At 46.1% G+C, this 27840-nt stretch overlaps 1 protein-coding gene across 2 annotated transcripts in view; it reads left to right on the top strand.

Moving 5' to 3' along the window:
* The window catches only part of LOC102026314 (chromosome unknown open reading frame, human C20orf194), a 128447-nt gene that overhangs the window by 86151 nt on the left and 14456 nt on the right, over window positions 1-27840 (top strand). For both annotated transcript variants that reach the window (XM_013512268.1, XM_005380792.2), the window contains exons 21-29: window positions 1745-1848; window positions 3591-3737; window positions 5617-5705; window positions 6106-6207; window positions 6645-6762; window positions 9173-9261; window positions 10754-10912; window positions 18543-18668; window positions 20172-20209. In XM_013512268.1, coding sequence (XP_013367722.1) covers window positions 1745-1848; window positions 3591-3737; window positions 5617-5705; window positions 6106-6207; window positions 6645-6762; window positions 9173-9261; window positions 10754-10912; window positions 18543-18668; window positions 20172-20209 — 972 coding nt within the window. The remainder of the gene's footprint in view (window positions 1-1744; window positions 1849-3590; window positions 3738-5616; window positions 5706-6105; window positions 6208-6644; window positions 6763-9172; window positions 9262-10753; window positions 10913-18542; window positions 18669-20171; window positions 20210-27840) is intronic.

Genomic DNA, 27840 nt, shown 5'->3' with positions numbered 1-27840 from the left:
CCTCCTTCCAGGGGCCTACGAGGCAGGGAGTGAGCCGCCGGTCCAAAGACCGGCGCTCCCTGCCCGAGGCTCCCCGTTCGCCGGGGGCCCTCCCTCCGGGAGCCTATGAGGCAGGAGGCTAGCCAGCCAGAAGACCGGCACTCCCCACCCATGGCTCCCTGTGCCTATTTTTGGTTTTTTGAGACAGGACCTTGCTATGTAGTACAGGCTGGCCTTGAACTCACTATGTAGCCCAGGCTGGCCTTGAACTTGCAGCAATCTTTCTGCCTCAGCCTCCTGAGTGCTGGAATTACAAGTGTGTGCCACCATACCCAGCTCAGCTACCTTTGTTCTTATCTTTGCAACCTCCAGAGATTTGAGGCTGCTTCTCTGAGCTACAACTCAAGGACTTATGTTACCTTTTCTTTGTTTCTAGATCTTTACCTTTCAATAAGATATTAGTGATATCTCTGAAAGGTGTGCTGAACTCCTTTTTTCTGTTCTATATGTGAAAATCTGCAAAGGAAGACTGTTACAGGAACAGAAAGAATCTAACTTGGACATGCTCCAGAGAGCAGCTTCCCCAGGGGTCTGATGGGTGCTCTGGACTCCAGAACAAGCCTTAATCTTTGTCATCTTAGTTACCCATCTTTTCTGTGTTCTCTTCTGTGTCTTAATTAGCCATCCTTTTCCTTAGGCCCTAGACTGAGCTTTTTCCTGTGACTGTGCACCTGAGAAGCAGCAGCGCTCCTTATACCTGAACTCTTGACCTGAAAGTCCCACACCCAGTATCCACCTGCCACCCATCTTGTTTTGGGGAACGGTAGAACAGCAGTGCCCAGTGTCTGTGTAATCCACTTAGCACCTAATTTAGATGTTGCTTTGCTGGCCACATCACCAGCTGAGAATTCAGCTGAATCCCTGCTGCTGTTTCTTAGGCCGTGTGAGGGAAGTGATCCCCTAGGGCTGAGCCAGCTTCTGTCACATCAGGAGGAAGGAGAAAGTCTGTCAGCTCAGTAATGGAGCAGACTCTATACCCGGTCTTTTTTAGTGTGTTTCCTTAGAAGAAACCTAAAAGGGAATGTGAATTTTGCCTTTCCTTGCCACATACTTTTTGTTTTTTCTAATACTTATACAAAGATTGTATCTGGGGCCTCATTTCTTTCCAAGGCTCTGTGGAGTTACTTTGATTTCCCTAGAGCACAGGGCTCAGCATATGAACTGGGTAATATAAGCACTACTGACTGCCTTACTTTTCCTCATTGCTGAGACAAAATACCCAAAACCCCAAATTAAAGGAAGGAAGAAAGGATTACTTCATTTCACATTTTGTAGAGGTTTCACTCCATGATCGGTTGGCTGTAAGGCAGGGTGGCATGGCAGAGGGGCATCACAGAGGAAAAGCAGTTTATGGCAGGCAGGAGACAGCAAAAGCAAGCCAGTGAAAAACTACAAGGAACTACCCACAAGCCTCTTCCTGTCCCTTAAACTGTATCCAGGCTGTCTGCCCTTTGGATGGGTAGCACTCACACCCTAATCCTAGTGCCCTTGATCCTAACATTTCACCATGAATCAATCTAGATCCAGTTACCTCTGAAAAAGCCCCACTTAGAGTTGCATGAGGCTTTGAGAGGACATCTTAACACAAGCCATAACACTGACACTAGTCTGCAGTAAGCACTCTGGTGTCTGAAGGAGGGCACATTGGAATCTGGCCCCCAGGACCCATCTCTCCAGCTCTGACAGCTCTTTCTCTTCCTTTCAGGGACTGTGCATTTCTTCTCCAGTGGCCTTTTATTTTCTCACCGCCATCATGGGAATATCATCATTTCTAAGGATCACATGAATTCTGTTTCTTTCTATGATGGGGTAGGTGTTTTACTAGCTCATGGCTTTGGGAATCAGAAAGATATGCATGTTTGTTTGTTTGTTTCTTTTTTGCAGGCCTGGAATGGAGCACAGAGCCTTTATACTGATCTTCATCCTCAGTTTTTTTTATTTTGAAACACAGTTTTAGTACGTTGCTAAATTGCCAAGACTGGGACTTGAACTTGCAGTTCTTTTGCCTAGTCAGTGCTTCAGCATTTGCCAACAGATACCCCTGCCCAAGTCACTCATCCCAAAGAGTACTGGGAAGTAGACTGAAGAAGCCTCAGTGAGTGGCCCCTCACAGGCAGTCACACAGACAGGACTGTAAGAGGGCCAAGAGGGGAAAGTGGCTAACTTCCTGTGAGGGTTCAGCCCCACCTCCCTCATGTACTCAGACTTAATCTCTAGTTCCATGAACCCACCAGCCCCAGTACCATTGTTTAAATTCACCCACTTACTCTTCCCCTTAGAAGAATAGCTCTGAATTTTCCCAGCCTGTACTCACTGGCAGACACAGCATAACTCCCAGTGGGACAGAGCAGCAGAGGGCAGGCTTTCCACTGACACTGGTCTCAGCTCTAAAGCCAGCCTTAAGCCAGGACAAATGAGATGGGCTATTTCAGTCAGATTGCTCAGAAGATGAGTTAATGAGCAAGTCTTTCACATAAAACCTGTCTTCCTAGTGACTTCAGAAATGTAGGCAGACCAAATGGGCAGATCAGTTGGCCCTGTTAGGTAAAAACTTCAGTGTTGCCAGGTGTAGTGGTGCACCTGTAATTCCAGCACTTGGAAGGCTGAGGCAGGAGGATCACTGTGAGTTTGAGGCTAACCTGTACTACCTAGTGAGTTCAAGGCCAGCCTGAGCTACATAGCAAGACTCTGTCTCAAAAAACCAAAATAAGTAAATAAATAAAAACAATTCATTGAAGTATACTTTAAATACAATTAACTATGTCCATTGAAAGCCTGACAGCTGTATAATTCATGCAGTCACCATCACAACAAGCAAGATACAGATATTCCTGGCCCATGCCTGTAATCCCAGCACTCTGGGAGGATGAGGCAAGAGGTTGAAGCTGGAGGTTATCCTAGGCAAGTTAGTGATTTAGCAAGATCCTGTTTCAAACTTTTTAAAAATGCCTGGACCATATCTTGGTGCAAAGGCCTTGGATTCAGTTCCCAGTACGGGGGCAGAAAGTTTAAATTCTGTTGGGGCATGGTGGTGCATGCATATAATTTCAGCTACTCAGGAGATCAGGGCAGGAGGATCATAAGTATGACCACCAGCCTTGGCAATTTTATGAGACCATCTCAAAAAAAAGAAGGGCTGGAGATATTCCTTAGTGGTAGTGCTTGCCTAATATACATAAACCCTGGGTTCCATCCGCAGTACCACAAAAACAAAAAATTTAAACTGTGCATCAAAGGATGTTCTCGAGAGTAAAAACAACAACTCACAAAATCAGAAAATATTTGCAGATCATGTATCTGATAAGGGATTAATGCCCTGAAAGAAATTTTGAGATGTGGTTGTCAGTTTAGGATCAAAGAAATTTTGAGATGTGGTTGTCAGTTTAAGATCAAAGATCCCCGCCTCTCATAACTGAGCATGGAAAGCACACCCAGTCTTGCTCCTCCATGCACACTTGCACTGACGTTGATCCCATGTGTTCTGATACTAGCTGCAGGGACTGGAATCAAACAAATGCTTTTCTTGCTAATGCTTCACCTCTTCTCTTCAGGATTCCACCAGTATTGTGGCTGCCCTTCTCATCGACTTCAAAAGCTCATTGCTTCCTCACCTCCCAGTTCATTTCCATGGATCAGGCAATTTTCTGATGATTGCCCTTTTTCCAAAATCAAAGATCTATCAAGCATTTTACTCAGAGGTATGCCAGTCACTACTCCGTAAAGCGACTACTACATTTTTCCCCTTAGCAATTTAGATGGTAAGACAGTGTCTCAGTGCTAACGGTGAGTGATGAGAGCATGGGTAGCGAGGGCTGAGAGGAGGGGCAGCTGCTTCAGTAATCCCTTTAGGTTCTGCAGTGGTGCTCTTGCCAGTGAAGTGAGAGCCCAAAGAAACTGACCAAACTGCTGGAAGGCTGAGGCAGGAAGATCAGAAACTGAGACCAGCCTGGGCAACAGTAAGATCCTGTCTCAGAAATAAAAGTGGCTGGGCATAGTAGCACAAGCCTGTAATTCAGGAGGCTGAGGCAGGAGGATTGCCATGAGTTTGAGGCCAGCCTAGGTTACATAGTGAGTTCAAGGCCAGCCTGAATTGAACTACATAGTAAGACCCTGTCTCAATCAATCAATCAGTCAACACGGAGAGTGCTGGTTTATCACAGGCAGAAAAAGTGGTTAGAGCACTTGCCTAATACATGTAACACCCTGTGTTCAATCCTTAGGTTTTAAGATGGGCATGGTAGTGCACACCTGTAACCCCAGCCTGCGGGAGGCTGAGGCAGGAGGGTCGTTGCAAGTTCAAGATCAGCCTGGGCTACAAAGTGAGCTCAAAACCAGCCTGAACTGCATAGTGGGAACCTGTCTCAAAAAGACAAAAAAACAAAAACAACAAAAATCCTCAGGGTTTTGGTTTGGAGGGCAGGAGGGTTGGTATTTTTGAGATAGAGTCTCACTATATAGTTCAGGCTGGCCAAGAACTCACTGTGCTCCCTCAGACTCCTGCATGCTAGGAATATTGGTATGTGCCACCATGCCCAGCGTCAACCCCAGTTTGACCAAAAAACAACAAACAAAACTGAACAAAATCTTTTTAGACTTTAAGGAAAATCTTCCTTCCCTTTAAGTGCCAAGTAGACTTATTTCCCTTTTAGCTATCTCCCTGAGTCATGGGCCCTTCCTATGGGACTAGAGCTCTGTTACCCAGCCCATGTCTTCTTCCCTAGGGATCACAGTCCCTTCCCTTGCAGATGGGGCACTGGCAGGCTGCCCATTAAAGGAAGGGCTGCCCAAGAATCACATGGCCACTTACAGACCAAGAAGTAGCCGGAGTCAGACTGATGCCAGCCTCGTGATGGGTGGCAGTCCTTGGGAAGGTGTGATTGCAGCAGCTGGTCAGGGGTCAGTGTCCCTCAGGACAGTCACAGAGGAACAAGAGATAATTTCAGCTGCAGAGTGGTTTCTTGGCCCATTACTGCCTTCAGGGCCTTCCTTCCTCTCTGTGCTTTCAGTCTGAGAACCTACAGATAGGAGGGCAATCTGGCTGCGACATCTGTCACCCCACTGACCACCAGGATTGATTCAGCTGGTGGTGTCTCCTTCCTCCCTCAGCACTCCATATGCATCCCTCCTGAAGCTACATGCTCGGTTGAAGAGGATGACCACCCCGATAGAGGACCATTTCTTTGGTCAAGGGTATATGAGTAGCTGTGCTCTGCTGCTGGAACTCCACACAAGCTCTCCGTTGGGGAACCCAGAGACAGACTTGGATTCTCTTCAGCCATCCCGCTGCTGGACACAGGAAGTGCCTGGCCCTGTCAGCAGGGAAGAGCTTGCCCTGGTTGCCAGAGTGTTACTAGACACCTTCCTCCCTAAGGAGAGGAACCAGAAGGACATTTCTAGCTTTGAAAAACATAAGACAGAGTTGCTTCTGGCCGTATTTTTTGAAACAAACTTGTTTGTTATAATCACTTTTCTCTTCACTGATAGTCTAGGTTTTCAGCAACCATCAAATCCCCATGTGGATTCCATATCCTGTTGTTGGGTTTAAAGTGTTCTTTGCTCAAATTCTGTTTTGTTTAGGTCTTCTCCCCCTGGCAACAGCAGGATAACTCAGGGCTCTCTTTAAAAGTGATCCAGGAAGATGGATTATCTGTGGAACAAAAGAGATTGTAAGTGGCTGCCTTCAGTGTTTACGCTCAGTTCCCTGTGCTGTGGGTATGCTCTCTGCAGGGTGCCTCCCCTTATGTAACGCAGGGCTTTTGGCTTCTGGAAGGACCAGCAGTGGTTTGCATGCTGCCAGCCTGCCAGTAGCCAGTGCCCTTGGGGAAACTGAAGACAGGAAAGACGACTGCACTGGGAATCAGAAAGTGACACTACTGTGAGGGGCTTTGGGACCATACTTCCTCCGTGGCCACGCCATTCGTCAGGCCCCAACACCACATTTGGTTTAAGTCAGATGCTTACATGAAAGCTTTGCCTGTCACAGCCCTGGCTTGAAAGCCTCAGAGCCAGTATAGAGCAGCGTGCTCTGAGAGGTGGGTTCTAACCTGTGAGCTTTTGCTGTTGCAGGCACGCCAGGGCACAGAAGCTCTTCATTGCCCTGAGTCATCCCGCGGGAGAGAAGTGGAGTTCTCTAAAGCTGCTCTTAGCCAGACTCCCAGAGCTGGACTGGTGAGCTCTGCATATGTGACTTCAGATACCTGACAAGCCAGCTCTGAAATGTCAGAAACCTACATGCTGGTCTTGTCTAAAAACTTCTTTCTTTATAGCTTCTTAGGAGTCCTTGTAAAAAGCAGTAGTGGCAAACCATACAAAATTTTATTTACTAGAGTGGGGCATGGTGGCGCATGCCTGTAATCCCAGCACTCGCGAAGCTGAGGCAGGAGGATTGCTGCCAAGTTCAAGGACAGCCTGGGCTACATAGTGAGTTCAGGACTGGCCTGAACTATATAGCAAGCCCTTGTCTCAAAAAATAAGACAAAAATGTATTCACTAGAGAGAACCTCTCTAAGGCTTATTTTTCAGCAGTAAGAAGCTGCTCGTGTAAGTTGGCATATCCGGCAAGGCTGGGTGATGGTAACTTAGTAGCACTGTCTTTGTTTTTCCAGGTTTCTCCAGCATTTCGCTTTCAGCAGCATTAGTCGGGAGCCTGTGATGCGGACCCATCTCCCCGTGCTGCTGCAACAAGCTGAGCTCAGCCCCTGTCACAGAATAGAAAATGACAAGGTAGAGGAGCTCACCAAGTGTACTGGGAACTCCCAGAAGGATAATCTGAGAGCCTGGATCTTGGATCTTTTGTGTCAGTTAACAAAAGGAGCTTAGGTGGAGTCCTTTTTATTTTTATAACTCTCCCCACCTCCTTGGATACCGATAAAATACAGCACACAGAGCCCACTCTATGCAATGACTGTGTGAGGCCAAGCCCTGTAACAGCAGTAAACACTAGCATTTTGCCATGCCCTCCCCTTTCTTCTCCAGATCTCGTACACTCTTCCTCAGTGCCCTCATACTATCAGCTCTTTCTGGTTGTGAGTAGGATTTACTGTACCTAGCAGTGGACAGCACATTGTGCTCTCTCATGTTATCCCAGCCTGGCTAGAATGACCGGAGTAAGGTGAGCGTCTAGATAAACTTTATCCTTTTCAAAGTGATTTTTTTGGGGGCAGCAGGGGACAGGGGCTAGTACTGGGTGTTGAACCCAGCGTCCTTGCACTGAACTACATCCCTAGGCTGCTTTTTTTATTTTAAGATAAAGTCTTAACTAAATTGTCCCGGTTGGACTCAAACTTGTAATCCTCTTTCCTCAGCCTCCCAGAGTCCTGGAATTATAGATATGCACCACCACGCTTCACCTCCAGAGTGGATTTTAATCTATTCCTACCTCATGCTTTCCTCCCATCATTTCTTGGGGAGACATATATCATAATAGACTCAAATGGGGCATTTATTTCTGTACAAATCTAAAAGACACTTAGTTGCAAAAGGAAACAAATGCACTAAGCAATTAGAAGTACCATTTTTTTCCTTATGGGAATGTGTAAAAAGCTTAAAAATGCAAACTTGTTACATTTTATTTAAAAGGTGCTGTAGGACTGGCTATGCTCTTGTGTACAGTGATTTGAGGGGCTGATACCTAGGCATTGAGAAACAGGAACCAAGATAGGGAGAGCTCGATGGGAATAGGATCAACAAAATGTCAGTTATATGAGAACTGCCCAGGGAGCAGAGAGACATGTAGTATAGAGGCCCTGGTCAGAAGACGAGCACGAGCTCCAGGTGCCCACAGCAGAGGCAGGAGCCGGTTTGGGTGATGAGTACCACCAGGCTTAGGTTAGCATTAGTACCTGTAACTGGCCCTGCCTCCGTGAGTCTTGTTTATTGTAAAATAAAACATATACTAGGGCTGGGTGTGGTGATGCACACCTGTAATCCCAGCAGTAGGGAGGCTGAGGTAAGAAGAGTGCCGTGAGTTCAAGACCAGCCTGGGCTGCATAGTGAGACCCTATCTCAAAAACAGTAACAACAAAAATATGCTTAGGCCTCGCCATGCTCTGCCATTAGCACAGACATCCTTCAGCACTTGCATGGCTCCTGTCCCGTGCTTGATGTCTTCTTTTTTGGTGACTTTTTTTTTTTAATTTTAAAGAGAAAACAAAATTTCGAAACAAGATAATAGGGTAACAACAGTTAATACATTGCATATTATTATCTTTAAATTAGTCACTAAGAGTACAAGATAGCAGCATTTAATTGTCCAAATTTGGTGACTTTCTTTGTTTGGCTGTTTTTTTTGTTTTGTTTTGTTTTGTTTTGTTTTGAGACAGGATCTTGCTGTGCAGTTCAGGCTGGCCTTGAACTCACAATGTAGAATGTAGCCCAAGCTGGGCTCTAACTCACAGCAACCCTCCTGCCTCAGCCTCCCAAGCACTAGGATTACAGGCATGTGCCACCATGCCTAGCCAGTGAGTTTCTTAAATGGCTTTGGAATGGCTGCCTGACGAGAACCTGTTTCTGTTTCTGTGTGAACATGTAATGAGGTCAGAACCATCCAGATGGCTTCTCTCTTCAGGAATCAGAAGTGCTTCCCACGCCCAGGGAGTTTCGACTCAGCATAGGCCGTGTGGCTCAGAGGGCACAGGCAGCCAGGCAGAAGTGTCCCAGTGCAGCTCCTGTCCTCCACCCTGCTGTACACCAGTGTGGCCTGAGGCGTTTTTGTCCCAGACGTCCTTTCTGCCCAGTGTGTTTCTAAGGAGTATTCTATTGGAAAGAAGTCATAATATCCTTGAGTGTCTGCTTTATAAAAGAGCTCTGTGAACTGAAGCAGGCAGATTCCTTAACACATTGTATTTTAACTGATGTGTCACAACCTGCTCCACTGAAATTAAAATAGTAAGGCTGCATTTTATGCAGAATTTGCTCTGGACCAGGCACTCTTGTAAGCACTTAACATAAGTTTACTCTGTGATTCTTACGCCCACTCTACAAGTCAGGTTTTATCATGGTCCAAGGTCACAGTGCTGGTGATTGATGGCGCCGAGGTTCAAAGCCACAGACCCTTACTCGGAAGTTAGTCGATTCTCTTGCACAGTGCTGCCTCTCACTTGGATTGCAAACCCGTGTGGCTTTTTTCATGCAGGTAATCATCAGCATTGTAACCGGACTCCCAGGCTGTCATGCCAGCGAGCTCTGTGCTTTTCTGGTCACTCTGCATAAGGAATATGGCAGGTTAGTATGGTCGCTGCCTTTGCTTTAAGGAAAGGGGTTCTGTGCCTCGGCCTGAGGAGACCTGAGACTTGTACAGCCTTTACAGCTATTCATCCAGCCAGCCATTTAACAAATTGTGCTGAGTGCTTCCTTTATGCCAGGTGCTTCTCTGACTGTGAGGGAATTCACTGATGAACACAACAGACCAGAATATCTCTGCTTTCATGGAGCTTACATTTTGCTTTGGGGAGTACGTGGAGAAAATAAAGCAGAGAAGGGTATAGGAAATACAGGCTACAGCAGGTGAGGTGGTGCACACCTGTAATCCCAGCACTCGAGAAGTGAGGAGGGGATCACCATGGGTTCAAGGCTGACCTGGGCTACGTAGGAAATTCAAGGCCAGTCTGAACTACATAGTCAGACATCAGGTCCAGAAAAAAGGAAATACAGATTTAGAGTAGGAATCCAGATTTAAATTGGGCAGTCAGAGAAGACCTCACTAAAAAGGTGACATTCTTGAGCAAAGACCTGAAGAAATAAGTGGATGAATCATGTGCTGTCTGTGCCGTAGCATCCTAGTAACAGAGTGAGCAAGTGCAAAGACCTGAGAGTGTGCTGGCCAGCAGGCAAGGTCAAAACCATGATGGTTATAAACACCTGGAAGCAACCACAGCGGGGCCGCACGAGCCCAGGTGCAGCGAGGCCGTGCTGACCCTGGTGAAATGGGGAAAATCACTCATCCCTGACCTCTCCGGGCTGGCAGATTACTAATCAACCCTGGCTGATTGAGCCAGGCATTTAATATGTAGCTAGTGTACTCCAAAATAAGTATCCTGAAGGAGGCTGTAGAAGAACTGGGAAGATTGAACTTGCCTGGAGAGTTGGGAGATGGGGAGGAGAGTTCTGGGGAAATGCTAGGGAAATATTGGGCTTCATTTAATAAGTAATGGCTAACTGGTTTTTCATGTATAGGCCTTTTATTCTACACACATTCTGGACTCTTCACTTGCTCATTTCTTATTCTTAGCAAGAGTTTTACTGAGCCCCAAACTGAAACCATTTTATTACATGGTCCCTCAGGAAATCACTATGTGGTCAGGAGTCTTTCTCACCTCTGAGATACTTGGTCATTTTCCCCTGTGGCATGGGGTTTCCTGTCAGAAGTCTCGATGGTGGTGGTTTCATGATACAGAGATGTCAACCCAGCTGATGCCCTCGTCTTTTTTTTTTTTTTTTTTTTTTTGGTCTTTTTGAGACAAGGTGTCACTATACAGTTGAGCCTGGCCTTGAACTCACTTTGTAACCTTGGCTGGCCTTGGACTCACAGCGATCCTCCTTCCTCAGCCTCCCAAATGGCCTTATCTTTTTATGTGGTGTCCAGATTGCTTTCTCCTGTGTGAATTCAGTTGGCAGAATGTCTTTGAGAGTACTGCTTACATTTGAATTCATGGCTGAGCTTACAGGGCCAAGCCATCAAGTGGTCCCGTGCTGAGACTACATTTGCTCTTTCCAGGTGGATGGTGTACCGCCAAATCATGGATAGCTCAGAATGTTTTCATGCTGCACACTTCCAGAAATACCTTTCCAGCACCCTGGAGGCCCAACAGAACCGTTCTGCCCGCCAGTCAGCCTACATCCGCAAGAAGACCAGACTGTTGGTGGTATTACAAGGGTGAGCATTGGAAATCTTCTGTGATGATCTACCTGGGGTGGTGAGCTAGCTGTTACTGTTAGTTCATATATAGCAAACCTGGGGCACAGAACCAACTCAACATGTGCTCAAGCAGTGTCCACACTGCACAGACAGGCCTTGAGCCACCAAGGATTCTGTTGCCATAGTGTGGCCTAGAGCGGTGGGCAAAGCTACACACAAGCTTGCAGCTTGACTTCAACATCATAACATCCCCAGGAGGCAGGGAGTTAAGGGATCTAGGCAGGGTTCTCTGATAATTTGTAGAACAGTGATCCCCAAAACATCTTCCTTCACCATCTCGATAAGGAGGCCTCATCTTTTCACTCCTCCTGTAGAATTACACAGGTGACACCCACCCTCTGCTGTCTCCAGCCCCCCCCCGTTCCCTGGATGGCTAATTCAGGGGCTTCCTGGGGCCCCCAGTGATGCACAGGCCTGGTAAGTTCCGTAAGAAGCTTCACCTTCATGACGGGTACAGAAACATGATTGCAAGCTACCTAGCTCCTGGAGTCCCTGGCCTTCTGGGGAGAAGCCCTACAAAGGTCCCTGTCACTGGAGCCCAGAGGGGAACATGCCAGGTCAGGAAAACAGGGGCTATGCTTTTCACTAGTTTCATTATGGTTAGTAATAAAGAAGCCTTTGGCTGTTCTCACAAAGTGCTTTTGTGTTATGCTGCATTTCTTGTGTTCATAATAGTTAGTGTTTGCAATAGGCTAGTTATTTCCAGTAAAGAATGGGCCTGGATCCAAAGCTCTGTTTGGGCTCCTGGCTGTGATGATAGGAGTTGGAGGGAGTGTGGGTGGTGGGGTGGGGTGGCCGGCAGGACCCTGCATCCTCAGGGCCATTGAACACCGATAGACCTGTTCTCACCCTCACAGCCACTGTCCTTTTGTCCACCCTCTTACCCTGCTTGTGGGCCCAGTCATGGAAGCCACAAAGAAAGAGTCTAGGTTTGAAACCACGGGTTTTATTCTGGTTTTCTATGGCTTCCTTTGGTCAAAGGAATGGGTCAGCCGCCGCAGCACTTTCCCCGCTGATCTGCCAGTTTGGAGAGTCACTGGGAATGTGGATCTAGAGGGGAGTTGGCAGCTTTCCAGTGCGCAGCTGAGATCATTTCTGTCTTTCACCATTTCAGAAGGCATCATGGACTCCTGTCTCTGACTTTACAGATCTGTAAGTGTCAGGTGTCCTGCTGCTTCTAGACTGCAGTTGCACTGTACAAGCAGCCCATTCTTGCATTGTAGATCCAGCCTTTGCGCAGTCACAGCCCCAGGACATGAGTGACCCCAGTAACTTCCTGGAGGACTCAAGTCAGAATACTGTCTAAATTCTGTGGCTCATTACTCAGGCACTTCCTTGTCAGCTGAGCCGGGCAGAAAACATGTAGCAGCCTACTTTATAGTGTGTCCATCTCCTTGCAGCTGTTGTACCCCATGCCCATTATTGAGGTTGCTGGTAAAGGAAGATCCCGGGGCTTCACAAATTGATTTGATGTCTTTAATACAGTATATTTTTATTAATACCTCCTAATTTCACAAAGCAATGGGTTTCAGTGTGCTATTTGTATACATGCATGTGACATATATTGATCATGAGAATTTTATTTCCTAAATAATTTACATTTTCTTCCTTTTTTTTTTCCTTTGGCTTTTTTGAGACAGGGTCTCACTATATATAGTCTCAGGCTGGCCTTGAACTCACTGTGTAGCCTAGGCTGGCCTTGAACTCCCCACAATCCTACCTCCACCTTCAGAGTACTGAGATTATACACATGCGCCCCTACACCAGCTTTTATATTTTCATTTACAACATTTTATGGAGCAAAATCTGTGATACATGGCAAGAGTTACCTGGTCCCATTTAATTTAGTGTAGTGCTGTTGTGGACCCAGTGGTGTTGAACGTTGACATCAAGTAAAGCTGTTAACAAAGGGGAGTCAAAAATTGAATTTTGTATTTAATTGAATATTTTATCTTTATTAGAGGTTAACAATACAGCTGGGCATGGTGGTCCATGCCTGTAATCCCAGCCCTTGCAGGCTGAGGCAGGAAGATTGCTGTGAGTTCAAGGCCAGCTTGGTTTCAAAGTGAGTTCAAGGCCGTCCTGAACCACATAGTAAGACCCTGTCTCCAAAAACAAATCAAAAAACAAACAAAGGATTGGATTAGCTTATTTTAAACAACTTTTTTTTTTCTTTTTTCCCTTTTTTGTTTGGTTTTGAGGCAGGGTCTCGTTAGGCAGTTCAGACTGTCCTAGAACTGGGGTCAGGTAGGAGGGAAGTGTGAAGGAAGTGGATGTGGTTATAAAAGGGCAACATAGAAAATCTTAGAACTATTTAGCATCTTGCTTGTGGTGGTGGATATGGAACTTACAGAGATGACAACATTATGTCTTAGTTACTTTCCTCCTTGCTGAGACAAAATACCCGACACCCAAAATCAAAGGAAGAGAGGTTTATTTCACAAATTGTGGAGGTTTCAGTCCATAATCAGCTGGCTCCAAGGTAGGTGACATGGCACAGGGGCATCACAGAAGAGAAACTGTTCATGGCAGGCTGAAGGCAGCAAGCCACACAGCATCTCCCTTTTGGTCCCTTATATTCTATCCTAAGGGCGTATAGTACTCTCACTGAGGGTGGGCCTTCCCATTATACGCTTCCAGAAGTATGCCAAATCGATGAGTGGACTAATTTAATAATCACACACCGTTGATCCCAGCATCACATGCTCTAGATCCAGCCACCTTTGAAAAACCCCACCTCATGTGACTGCATGAGGCTTTGGGGGGACATGTAGACATAAGCCTTGAGAGATTGTATAGAACATAATGTACAAATACATTATAAATGAAACCTGAATTTTTAAAAAATTAATTTTAAGAGGGCCAGGGATATAGCTCAGTGCAAAGTGCCTGCCTGGCAAGTGCAAGGTCCTCAGTTCAATTCCTGGTTCCCCCCACAAAAAAAAATTAATTTTAAGGAATTTGAAGGCTATATTTGGATAGAGAATGTTGTATAGACATTATGTAAAATTACATTATAAACAAAGTATCTCTCAAAGCAAAAAAAATTAATGTAAAACATATGGCCAGTCACATTGTAGCATAAAATAGAGCCCAGCTGGGCCTGGTGGTGCACACTGTAATCCCAGCACTTGGGATGCTGAGGCAGGAAGATCAAATGTTGGAGCTGAGGCTAGGCAACTTTGTGAGACTGTGTCTCAAAAAATAATAAGCTAGTCAATGTGTCACATGCCTGTAATGCCAGCACTGGGGAGGCTGAGGCAGGAGGATGGTTACAAGTTTGAGACCAGCCTGGGCTACAAAGTGAGCTCAAGGGCAGCCAGCCTGAACTGCATAATGAGACCCTGTCCCAGAAAGAGCAAAAAAATTTTTAAAAAACAACAAAAAAAATTAATAAAAAGGGCCAGGCATGGTGGCACATGCCTGTAATCCCAGCACTTGGGAGGCTGAGGCAGGAAGATTATGGCAAGTTCGAGACCAGCCGCACTACCAAGTGAGCTTAAGGCTGGCCTGAACTGCATAGCAAGGGCTGGGGGTATAGCTTTTGTGCCTGCCTGACAAGCACAAGATCCCGACTTCAATTCCCAGTACCAAGAGGAAAAAAAAACTGAACTGCATAGCAAGACCCTGTCTCAATAATAATAATAATAATAAGATAAAAACGGTTGAGGGGCTGGGGATTTCGCTCAGCAGCACAGCGCCTGCCTGGCAAGCGTGAGGTCATGAGTTCAATTCCCGGTACCGGGGATGGGGGGGCGGGGGGGTTGGCCCTGGCTAATCCTCAATATTGAAAACAACAAACAGAACCCAGCACAACAAAATAGGCATGTACCACCACACTGACTTGTATTGTTATTTGTATTTATTTATTTAACTTGTTTTCCTTTTTATTTAACTTGTTTTCCTTTTACAAAGTCTCGCTATGTAATTCAAGCTTGAACTCACTGTGTAGCTCAGGCTGGCTTTAAACTGGTGATGATCCTCCTGCCTCAGCCTCTCCAGTGCTGGGATTATACACCTGCACCACCACCTCGCTGTGTTGTTACTCTAATAAAGAGAATGCTGACAAGAAAGTAGCAAAGAAAGAGACAAGTTTTTACTTTCATCATGCAGTTGGGTCACTTTAGCTGAAGAAATCTGGCCCAAAGTCTACGTGGCGTGAGCCTGGGCTTCCTTTGGCAGTGGCCCATCCTTTAGTCTGGAGGCCATGCCCAGGTGGATTTAAGGCTGGGGAAGGAGGGAACAGGGCTCCTGGATGAGCAGCGTGAACAGCCGAGGCTTTCTGGTTTGGAGCAGTCCCCAGATCGACAGAGTTCACAAGGAGCCTTGGGCCAGTTTTTCCCTCTAACCTTTGCCACTGAACTCAGTGCAGGTGAATTAAAGACTCTGATAACCGGGGAATTCCTAACCATACTCAGGAAAATTCTGTTCTAGTAAAATGACTAGAACCCTTGTAATTAATGAGTCTCTACTGCTTATATTGAACTGAAAAGGCCTTCCAACCACTTATTTTTAGAAGAATAAAAAAGTTAATGCTAAGCATCAAGGCTGGACATTTAATGATGGAAGTTAAATCTATTAAAAATGCCCACAAAGAGTTTTGGAACCACATGTAAGCATTGATCCCACTTAGCAGGTGTTCTGCTGTGAGGCCCGGTAGCGCCTGCAGCTCTCAGGGCTCCCCAGGTGCACCCAGGCCATGCTCTAGAAAGAACCCCATGTGGCCCCACACAGGCTGGGCTGGGGAAAAAGCCGGGGAACAGAGGGTTCCTTCTGAAGTTTCCTGTACACCAGGCGTGCATAGAGGGAGCAGTGCCTGCTACCTGAGCTCCGCTAGTTAGGATTGAAGCCAGACCTGGGAAGAGGACAGGGGCGATTGTCATCTGGGGTAAAGCCAACGGCCTTTCTACAGGTGATTTGTTTGTAGGGACTTGGGAAATGACTCAAGAGCTAGGACTCTCACAGTGACCCCTGCTGTCCTCCCAAGGTCCCAGACAGACTCAGGCCTGTCCCATGTGCAAGGCTGCCGGGAAGTTTGATTTCCCCTCCTAGAACTGGGCCTTTGGTGGTAGGGTGGTCAGTAAGAACACTGTTCTCTCCTACAAGGGGAAACAGTGGTGTCTGTGCTCAGAATGGCCAAGAGTCTGCTGGGGATTGAGTATCTGCCCTACCTGAGGCACCAGAGATAGCATTCAGCAGCTATTCACATTCATATTGTGGAGATAGTCACTAAACAAACGAGAAAAGACTGCAGATTGTAAAAGACACACAAGATTAAAGAAATAAGCATATGTAGCTGATGATCAGTTCTTTGGAACCAGATTGCACACAGGGTATTTGAGGTCAGAGGATGCCTCTCCCAGAAGATGCCACTTGATATAGCTCTGTAGTAGAGCGCTCACCTAGCATGCACAGGCCTTGGGTTTAGTGTTGAACACCACAAAAACAGTGACCAAAAAATGTCACTTGAGCAGAGACCAGAAGGGAGATAGACAGCAAACCATACAAGTATCAGAAGAACATTCCAGACAGAGGGGACAGAGAGTACAAAGGTAGAAGTTTCGGGGCATGGTGGCACACACCTGTAATCCCAGTACTCAGGAGGCTGAAACAGGAAGATCCACAATGAGTTCAAGGTCAGCCTGGGCTACCTAGTAAGTTTAAGGTCAAGCTGAACTACATAGGGAGACTGTCTCAACCAAAAAAAAAAAAAAAGTAGAAGTATGCCTGGCATGTTCAGGGAAGACCCAGGAGGCCAAAGTAGTTGGATTAGGGGAAAGAACAGGACAGTAGATGAAATTCTTCCCTACCTTGTGGGGGTCATATCCTGAGGGCTGCCTGGCCCATTGTAAGGGATTTGGCTTTCACACTGAGATGGAAGCCACTGGAGGATTTGAGCAGAGCAATGTTGATCTGACAGAGTTTGGTGTATCCCTGGGCTTCTGCATTGATAAGAACAGATATTACACTTGATCTTATCCAGAAGGCCGAGAAGCGATGGCTTCTGCATTGAGAACAGGTTAGAGGGAGGCAAAGACAAAAATAGGAGGACCAGTTGGTAGGTGATGGGAGTGCTCTAGGCAAGAAATGGTAGCAGTTTGGACCCAGTAGTTGAGAGGAGTGTTGAAGACATTTAAAAAAAAAAAAAAAAATGGAGTCAATGAAGACCCCGAACAAAACTTTTGGTATAGCATCTGAATTTTTTTGTTGTTGTTGTTTTGGTTTTTTTGAGACAGGGTCTCACTATGGAGTTTAAACTGGCCTTGAGCTCACTTTGTAGCCCAGGGTGGTCTCAAACTCACAACAACCCTCCTTCCTCAGCTGTCTGAGTGCTGGGATTACAGGTGTGTGCCACCACGCCCAGCTGGTGTAGTATCTGAAAAGATAATTGTCTTCTCTGTTAAGAAAATCAAGACCATGGAAGGAGCAGGCTTCTGGGCATTTGGTTGTGAACACACTAGATTCTAAGTGATAATATCAGATTGGCTCTGTAAGTCTGGAGCTGTAGGCAGAAGACAGGAGTGTGAGTAGGGGCCACCTGTGTCTGTTAAGTTGTACAGCTCTGGTGCTGTGGGGAAATAGGAAGGAGAAAAAAAGAACTGTGAAGAAAAATAGACACTAGTAGCATGATGATTAGAAAACAGGCCAGGGAGGGGCTGGGGATTTAGTTCAGCGGCACAGCACCTGCCTGGCAAGCACAACGTCATGAGTTCAATTCCTGGTACTGGAAGAAAAAAGAAAGAAAGAAAACAGGCCAGGGACACTGAGTCCCATCCTCAGAGCCCCAGAGTCACCTGCAGGCTTCCTTCAACCTCTGGAGTGGGCTGGCTTTTCTATTCACTCATGTACAGTTTTAAGAACTAACAACCTGAACTGCATAGTGAAACTCTGTCTCAAAAAAATTTAAAAAAAAAGAACTAACAACTTGGAAATGCAGAAGCACTTTTTGGATCCCAGGTTCTCAAAACACCCAATCACATGGGCCGGACATGGTGGCACACACCTATGATCCCAGCATTCAGGAGGCTGAGACAGGAGGATCACTTCAACCTCAAGGCTACCCTAGGCTACACAGTGAACTCAAGGCCAGCCTGAACTACATGGCAAGACCTTATCCCAAAAATAAATAAATTGCTGGCATAGTGGTGCAGACCTGTAATCCTAGCACTGGGGGAAGCTAAGGCAGGAGGATTGCTGTAAGTTCGAGGCCAGCCTGGGCTACAAAGTGAGTTCAAGGCCAGCCTGAACTGCATAGTGAGACCCTGTCTCAAAAAGACCAAAAAAAAAAAAAAAATTAATTAATTTCTGAGACCCTGTTGAAGGAAGAAAGGAAGGAAAAAAAAACCCACCCTCCCAATCACAGGCTCTTCATCCTTTTCTTTTTTTTTCTTTTTGGTTTTTTTGGTTTTTTCCGGTACCAAGAATCAAACTCATGACCTTGCGCTTGCCAGGCAGGCGCTGTGCCACTGAGCTAAATCCCCAGCCTTTTGATCTTCCTTCTGCCCTTGCTCACCCGACCCCTCAGAACTCCGCTCTCCCCCAACAGTGCAGCCCCAGCCAGAAAACTAATCACTGCTCCCCTCCTCAGCTACACAGATGTGATTGATGTGGTGCAGGCCCTGCAGACCCACCCAGACGCAGATGTCAGGTCTTCCTTCAGCATCGGTGCTGTCACAGTGTGCATGGACCCTCTAAGCTGCTACATGGAACACAGGTAGGTGCTTCTGACCACCTCTGGCCCATAGCCTGTGCTGTATTTAAGTACATTCAGGTCAGAAACTTGCTCCTTGCCTGCTAGGAGGCACATCTTTATGCATGTTTGACTTTAGCAATGCAACTCTCTACCTTGTGTGTACTAAGTGCTCCATTATTCTTTGATTAATTCTGGGTCCTCAAAAGACCCAAAGCCAGAAAAAAAAGAGGAACTACAGAACATAGAGTTAGCTTGTGTGAGGGCGGGAACCTTTCTTTTGTGTGCATGTGCGCGGTACTAGGGATTAAAACCAGGGCCTTCTCATTGAACTACACTTCCAGCTCTTTTTTTTTTTTTTGGTTTTTCTGCGGTACCGGGAACCGAACTCACGACCTTGCGCTTGCCAGGCAGGCGCTTTGCCACTGAGCTAAATCCCCAGCCCCTATTTTTGTATTTTGAGACAGGGTCCTCCTAAGTCACTGAGTTGCTCAGGCTGAGCTCAAACTTGCCATTTTCCTACCTCAGTTTCCCAGAGTGTAGGGATTACAGGCATGTGCCACCATGCTCAGCTAAAGATTTTTTTTTTTTTTTTTTTGAGACAGGGTCTCAGTATATACTTCAGGCTTATCTAGAACTCGCTATATAGTTCAGGCTACATAGTGAGTTCTCCTGAGTGCTGGAACAATAGCTGTGCGCCACCATGCCTGGCAAGATGTTTTAAATAAATAAGATATAAAAAGGACTGAAGATGAGTATATAATGTATTTAATTATAGAAATATGGCTAAAATTAAATATGGTTTATGGAATACAAAAATATAAATAATAAACCAGGCATGGTAGTGCACATCTATAACCTCAGCACTTGGGAGGCTGAGGCAGGAGGATCACCTCAAGTTTGAGACCAGCCTAAACTGCATAGTGAGATTCTGCCTCAAAAAGACCAAAATAAATAAATATATATATATATACATATATATATACATATATATATATAATCGAGATGACTAGTAAGAAGTATGAATACATATATTTCCTCATTTTTCAAATTGCGAGATCAAAAATAGTAATTCAGTAAATCAGAGTTAGTAGCCAGGTGTAGTGGCACATGCATGTAATTCCAGCACTTAGGAGGCTGAGACAGGAGGATCACATGAGTTTGAGGCCAGCCTGGGCTACACATAGTGAGTTAAAGGCCAGCATGAACTACATAGTCAGACCCTGTTTCAAAAAAAGCAAAATCAGTCATAGTTAGTAATTTGTTCATGTTTTAGATACTAATGAGAAATTACTTCTGAATTCTTTCCATAAAGTGACATACTACAGTGATTTACTAATGCTCTGTTGCAAAAAAAGTGCTTTGTTGCTTAGCTCATGGTGTGCATGGGTTAGAGTAACAGTAGTTATTAGCTGAGTGTGTATTGGATTGAACCTAGACCTTTCACAGTGAGTCACCTTTCTGTGAGAAGTAGTGCCAATTCTGAGATGAGTGGCTTTAACATATTTCTCTTTTCTTTTCCCCCAGATTCCTCTTCCCAAAATGTCTTGACCAGTGTTCACAAGGTATGCGATCTGCTTTACTTCCTGCCTGCATGCCTTTCACATTCTGCTCAAGTGCACTAGACTCCTCCACGCTGCTTCTGTCCTGAAATCTAAAGCAAACAAAATTGGTCCAGGGGAGACTGACATATTATTTCCGCTATCACATTTGGTAGACAGATTTCCAAGAGCTTATCTTTTAATGGCAATAAACTGCCACAGCAGTACCACACCTAAGTGCAAGTCTGCTCTGGCCTTGTAGCCAATAATCAGTGGGCTCAGTAGGTGTTCCTATCCTCTTAGCAAGCTTGTTTGTCCTGTCAGCAAGCTTTTGATAGACATCTGTCCCAAGAGTATGGAATTTGGCCCATGAGGGCCTGTGTTCCTTAATACCCACCCCCACACACACGTTGGAATTTTCCACACCTCCTTAAAAGCATTAGAAAAATCCTCCCATCCTGCAGGTTGTGTTCAACCTTCCATTGTCCTCCTACCTAGTAACCGTGGAAGCTGCACTTTCTAGTCATATAATCTGTGATGCCTGGAGATACAGAATAAATTGTAAGTTCCCTGCAGTGGTGATGAAGTGCTCATTGTTGTCAGGAGCTAGACCTGGAGGCTGGGCTTTCTGAGGCAGCACTGCAAGTAGAAATCTGATGGAAGAGCAAGAAAACAACTTGTCCTCAGCGCAGTTGTGTCCTGTTGATCCCGTTGCTAGTCTGCAGGGAGCAGAGACAACAGGATACCAGTGGTGTTGTCCTGAAAAACAGCTAAGCTGGGTGCTCAATGGGGCAGAAGGCTGGTCCCCAAAGGGAGAAATGTGTGTATTGGACTGCTATACCAGGTAGCAGCTTTTAGACACACCTTTAATCTCCATATACTGCACCCCAGAAGCAGGGTAGAATGGAGGTTGACTGGGTCTATCCACAGTGTCACCTAAGTAAGTTAAGGAGATTTTGTGGAGGTTTGGTCAGTAGGATCTGGTGGAAGACTAGATGTGGAGTATGAGTTGGAGAAAGAGGTATCTAGGAGGACTCCTAGGTTTCCAGCTTTGAAGACTGGGAAAGTTAGCAGTACCTCTCCTTGAAATAGAAAGCACAAGAGAAAATAGGTCTAGGATAAACCAAAGAGAGCTACCTGTTACTAGGTTACATGTTTGGAAGTCATGGTCAAAGCCAAGGGCATGGACTGTAGTTAACCAGTTTCCAGATGTAGAATTAAAAAGACCAGACTGTCAGGGATGTGGAGAGAAGTGAGAAGTCCAGGACACCAAAAGGAGAAGAAGGAAAAAGCATTACTTCAGACAATGAAGAAAGGGAAAGATCAGTCAAGTTTAATGTTGCAGAGACCTCAAGGAGAAGAGAGAAGAAAGCCCATTGGCTTTGCAAATGTGAAGGACTCTAGTCACCTCCATAAGAGAACGTTAGTGGGCAGGTGATAGCTGAAGCCAAATCCATGTGGAGGAACAGCCAGCCGGTGAAGTACTGGAAGAGGGCAAGTGTGAATGATGTATTAGAGTGTTTGGGGCTTTGAAAAAAGGATGATAGATAGAGGAAGATGCTTTCAGGAATTGTTACTTTGCTGGGCATGGTGACAGACACTTGTAAACCATCACTTGGGAGGCTGAGACAGGAGGCTTACCATGAGTTCGAGGCCAGGCAGCTAAGCAGAAGTTCTTGGAGGTCCAGAGTCCGGACTGAGAGTAAAGGTTGACTCAGGGAAGTGGTCTCTTCCAGGGAAGTTGAAAGAGTGCTTGCCTGATTAATGGTGCTGGCCAGTAGTTGTACCAAGACTTGCTGATCTGTCCTAAGCCCTCCCTCATTCTTGTAAGCACTGATGCCACCTTCTCCTTGGCACTTGTTCTCTTGGTGCCCTCTATATCTTTGCGTGATGGTCAGGCTTCCCTGACAGAGAGCACTTGGAAAAGCACTGGCTTCATTGTCCATGAACCTGGCATAGCGCTTGGCCTGCATCCCGAGAGAGAAACCCCTCTTGGTGTGAAACCCCTAAGCCAGTGGTGGTGAACCCAGCGCCGCTGTTGCAGCCAGCTGTTACCATTGAAAGCTCTAAAAGGTTGCCTAGGGCTGGAGATATAGCTCAGTGGCACAGCGCCTGCCTGGCAAGCACTGTCCTGAGTTTGATTACTGGTACCAAAAAATAAAAAATTTTTAAAAAATAAATAAAAGGTTAGCCATCACTGTGCCTAGGGCAAGACAGGCTGCACTTACACTTGGCAGGCGCATTACATTAACACTGCCTTCTAACTCATTGGTCAAGAGCAATATGTGTCAAATTCTGGGCCTGTGTAATGCTTAGGGATATGAGCAGATGACCTTGAGGCCTTATATGCTGTTTTCTGAACTCCAAGAGACTCGTGGAGTAACAGTGCCTTGGTAAATGTCTTCCTTTTGTGCCTGGGCCCATAGAATCCTATAGATTAGCTTGATTTGGGCATGGTCAGTCTGGGAAGAAGAGAGATAAGAGGGCCAGTGTTTCCTTTTTCCTCACTTAGAGGGAAAAGGTGAGATTTGATGGTTCGTTTGGAGGTGGGATCCACCACTTATCTGTGGACAAACACTTCATATCCCAAGGGGGCATATTACTTCCCTTTGCTCCCGGTCATGAGTCAGGTTCCCTGATTCATTGCTTTTAACAACAAAAGATTATTTTACAATGAGGAAAGGACTGTGTTGTAACCAAAGATAATGTGTGTGTCTTACAAAAATCCAAGGACTAGTACGCAAGTTCAGTGTTTAAACAGCATGCAGGACTCTTTAAAATGTGGGCCTAAAAGCAAAGTGGAGATACTATACAGCCATGAACTGCTTTTAAAAGTTTCTAGATGGCTGGGGATTTAGCTCAGTGGCACAGCACCTGCCTGGCAAGCGCGAGGTCATGAGTTCAATTCCCGGTACCGAGAAAAATAAAAAATAAAAGTTTCTAGAGCTGGGCGTGATGGCGCACACTTGTAATCCCAGCACTTGGGAGGCTGAGGTAGGAGGGTTGTTGCGAGTTCAAGACCAGCCTGGGGCCTGGGGATTTAGCTCAGCGGCAAAAGTGCCTGCCTGGCAAGCGCAAGGTTGTGAGTTCGGTTCCCGGTACCAGAGAAAAACCAAAAAAAAAAAAAAAAAAAAAAAAAAAAAAAAAAAGACCAGCCTGGCCTACAAAGTGAGCTCAAGGCCATCCTGAACTGCATAGCGAGACCCTATCTCAAAAAGACCAAAAAAAAAAAAAAAAAAATGTTTCTAGAGGCCAAGTGTGGTGATGCACCCCTGTAATCCCAGAACTTGGGAGGCTGAGGCAGGAGAATGGCTGCAAGTTTGAGGACAGCTGGGACTACATAGAAGACCCTGTCTTGAAAAAAAAAAAAAAGAAATTTGTATGGGTAAATGAAGTGACCTTCATTTCCTCTGGGGTTGCTGGAAGCCTTTAGCCCAGTCTGGGACAGTCAACCACGAGAATGTTTCCCTGCTCTGGAACAGGCGCGGGTAGACTGCCCGCTTTCCAGAGCCTAAAGTGGTGAGGCCATGGCTGAGTGTGGGTGTCGGCTCCTTTACACCGAATAAAGGACTCTGTGGCCCAGACAAGATGAAAGCGCTCTCCACGGCCTATTTACCCTGTGCACCAGGTCTCTGCTCAGCCTGCCTCACAGATGGCATTTCCTCTTGGCAGGTGGCAGTGTACATAGCTGGCCTAAAGAATGCTGGGGATAATCCTTTTTCTTGTTTCTCTCTAAAGCACGGTCCCTTTTCCATGCCTAGTCACTGCCCTGGAATGCCAGCCCTATAGCATTGCCCATATGGTACACGCACAGCTGGCATGACTCGGGACAAGACATGTCTGTCAGAGACCGAGAGCTCAGCCTTCTTCTTAGGCATACCAGGCTGCGCCTTGACCCTGCTGCCCTTTTCATCTGGCCACATTTGTGCTAGTCTGACTCTCCCATTTCTTTTTCCAAAGAAGATACCAGAGGGGCTGGGGATTTAGCTCAGCGGCACAGCACCTGCCTGGCAAGCACAAGGTCGTGAGTTCAATTCCCAGTACCTGGGGGGAAAAAAAAACACAAAACAAAGAAGATACCAGAGTTTCCAGACATGGTGGCACACACTCATAATCCCAACATGCAGGAAGCTGAGGCAGGAGGATTGCCAGGAGTTTGAGGCCAGCCTGGGCTACATAATAAGTTCAAGGCCAGCCTGGACTGTGTAGTGAGACCCTGTTGTTTTCCAGCATTGTGAGTCTCCTGGGCCCCTTACTGGTTCCAGCATCCTTGTCTGCCATCCCAAAACAGGCTGAGTGTTCCAGAACCCTGTCTGCCATGACCTGCTCAGTCTCCAGAGGCTCCAGTGACTTTCTGTGACTGCACCAAGGCATGCACTCAGAAACCAGGCTCCCCAGGCTGGCCTTGCTGTTCCCCAGATGCCGCCACAGTGGCCTTGCTAAATGTAGCCAGGCATGGTGGTGCGTGCACACCTGTAATCTGAGCACTTGGGAGACTGAGGTAGGAGAATCCTTGTAGTTCAAGACCAGCCTGGGCTACAAAGTGAGCTCAAGGCCAGCGTGAACCGCATAGTAAGACCCTGTCTCAAAAAGACTGACTAAATAAATAAATAAATAAATAAATAAATAAATAAAAAATGGAGCTAGAGCACAAGCGCCACCAGTGTCCCTCATTGGAGGCATCCCTGGCAGTGGGAAGCTTCGGAGTAGAAAGGGTGTGCGTTGAGCCTTTTTAAATAGAAGAAACAAGGCCCTGAGGTGTTTACCATTTGAGTTCCCTGGCTCTGCAATCAACACAAGGACCTGGAGTGTAAAGATTTTGAGTGTGGGAGAAGCACACAAGAAAATATGACCCTCTCAGCACTCAGGAGGCTGAGGCAGGAGGATGGTTGCAAGTTCGAGGCCAGCCTGGGCTACAAGTGAGCTGAAGGCCAGCCTGAACTGCATAATGAAACCTTGTCTCAAAAAGAACAAAAAAAAAAAAAAAAAGAAAGAAAGAAAATGTGATCCTAAAATGTGATCTTACTACCTGGACATGGCCCAGGCTTGTAATCCCAGCACCTGGGAGGCTGAGGCAGGATATTCACAAGTTTGAGGCCAACCTGTGCAATTTAGTGACTTTATAAGATCTTGTCTCAAAATAAAAAAATAACGATGTAGTCCCAGCACTTGGAAGACTGAGGCAGGAAGATTGCGGCAATCACAGGCTGGCCTAGTGAGTTCAAGGATGGCCTGAACAACATAGCAAGACCCTGTCTCAAAACAATAGGTATAGATAGGTAGATAGGTAGGTAGGTAGATAGGTGACAGGAGGGAGGACAGGCAGATTGGGGTTGTAACTCAACATACAAATCCTGGGTTCACTCCTGGCTACTGCAAAAGAGAGGAAGGGAGGGGAGAAAAGGAGTGATCCTATGTATGCCTGCATTCCTACACACACAGAGATGTGAGCAAGTGTATCCAAATACTAGTGATCAGTAGTTGTCTCTAGGGGGAGAACTAGTGTCCCTCATTGGACACTAGTTCAAGGGCTCAAGGTACCAGAGAAAAAGAGAAGAAACATTTTACTAAATATGCTTTTGGATCTTACAAAATTTGTACCACATATATGCTCATGCACACAATTAAGTCTTAGAAACCTTTGAAGATGGCTGTTTACTCAGACTTCTAAGTGGAAAACTTGTGATGTGTGAAGGCCCCCAGCTTAGATGATTGGGTCAGGTTGCATGTCTTTTACAATACTTGGTTTATTGACGGATCAACAAGTATTTATTAAGAACCTGGTCTTGCGTGGTGGCGCATACCTGTAATCCCAGCACTTGGGAGGCTGAGGCAGGAGGATCGTTGTGAGTTCAAGACCAGCCTGGGCTACAAAGTGAGTTCAAGGCCAGCCTGAACTGCATAGGGAGACCCTGTCTCAAAAACACACACATAAAAAAGAGCCTGGTCTAACCCAGTCTTAGGGATAAGGGGAGTTTCTGAAAGAGGTGCCATCAAGTTGTCTGCCCTGAAAAGGAGAAATTGCCCAACAAAAAGAAAGGAAAAAGTGGTTCTAGGTAGAGAAATGAAGGCCTGATGGTGGTTGGAGTATGCACAGGGCCCTGAGAAGTGCTGCATGGTAGATAGGTAAAGCCAGCAAGAAGTCTGGAGACTATCAGTACTTGGAACCTGCCGCGATATTTTAAGTAGGAAAATGACATGCTCAGATTTCTGTCTTTGGAGGATTATTTTGACTACAGTGAAAAAAAATGAACTATGAGCCAGGGATTGTGGCACATGTCTATAATCCAGCACCTGTCTGGAAGCCTGAGGCAGGAGGATCATGAGTTCAAGGCCAGCACAGACTACATAGTGAGACCCTGACTAAAAAAGAAGAAAAAAGAATTAAAAGGAAGTTTGGAGGTAGAGACTGAGCACTAGCATGGCAAAGAGAGTGGTGATCTGACATAGGCAGTAGCAGGGATTAGTGAAGGACGGATTGAGAGCTTTTAATACTCACCAGGCTTCCCCAGGGAAGCATTGGTGTGGAGGAGGAGAGGGCCCAGGTGCTTCCATGGCCCAGGTTTGGGAAGCCGGGCAGTCAGTGTACCTTTCACCTGTCACCTCCTGGTGTCAATCAGGAGAGAGCCACTGACAAATGCACCTTTGAGTCTGTAGTAGTCCCGCAAGTTCTGTCCAGAGGCAAATGGCCTATGGGGAGCACAAACAGATGCAGAGGAAAGGGGCTCAGGTCTCAGAGACGCAGGCAGACAGGCCAAGGAGTGAGGAGCAGGTGCTGTCCTCGGCTCTGTGGCAGTGAGCTCTAACTCCTGGCCATCCTAGGTCTCAGTCACATTGTGAAACACTTTGTGTGGGCTTCATCCTCATTGTCATGGGTCACTGGTGTGAGCATGTCCAGTCCCTGTTTCCAGCCTTGGAACAGAACACATATCACATGGGTGTATGCCGTTACAGTCTGTCTTTAACCTTTGGAGCACCTTTTTCGTAAGTGTTATTGGTGAGAGGAAGTATCATTAATGTGTGCCTCAAACCACAGGCAAGGAGCCAGGGGTCCTAGAAGTTGCCTTCAAAGTTAATTACTGTTGCTTATCCAAACTATGAGTTTAGCCAGGCCTGGTGGCCCAAGCCCGTAATCCCAGTACTCGGGACACTGAGGCAGAAGGATTGCCTTGAGTTCGAGGCCAGCCTGGGCTACATAGCAATACCATGTCTCAGGAAAAAAAAATTAATTCTTAAGAAAATATTCATGAAACAGAAATATGAATATGGACTGGATTTTTTTATATTAAGGAATTTATTAATCATTACTTTTTAGAGTCCTATATTTAGGGACACATATGGATGAAATAGTTGGATATCTAGGGTTGACTTCAAAACCATTCATTAAGGGAGGCAAGAGAAGAATTAGAGTAAGTATGATATGGATGAAATACAATTGGCTAAGATTAGCTGATTAGCCAGCTGGGTGTGGTGGTGCAGTCCCAGCACTCTGGGAGGCTAAGAGAAAAAGATCACAAATTCAAGCCCAGCCTGGACGTTTTTGTGACTTAGTGAAACATGTCTCAAAATTTAAAAATAAAAAAGTATTAAAAAGCACAGCAGAGGGGCTGGGGATTTAGCTCAGTGGTGCAGTGCCTGCCTGGCAAGCGCAAGGT

This window comes from Chinchilla lanigera, unplaced genomic scaffold (assembly GCF_000276665.1).
Source record: "Chinchilla lanigera isolate Chin_1 unplaced genomic scaffold, ChiLan1.0 scaffold00014, whole genome shotgun sequence".
In the NCBI taxonomy this organism is placed as follows: Eukaryota; Metazoa; Chordata; class Mammalia; order Rodentia; family Chinchillidae; genus Chinchilla; species Chinchilla lanigera.
The sequence above is the reverse complement of the archived record's forward strand: the minus strand, read 5'-3'. Positions and strand labels throughout refer to the sequence as shown.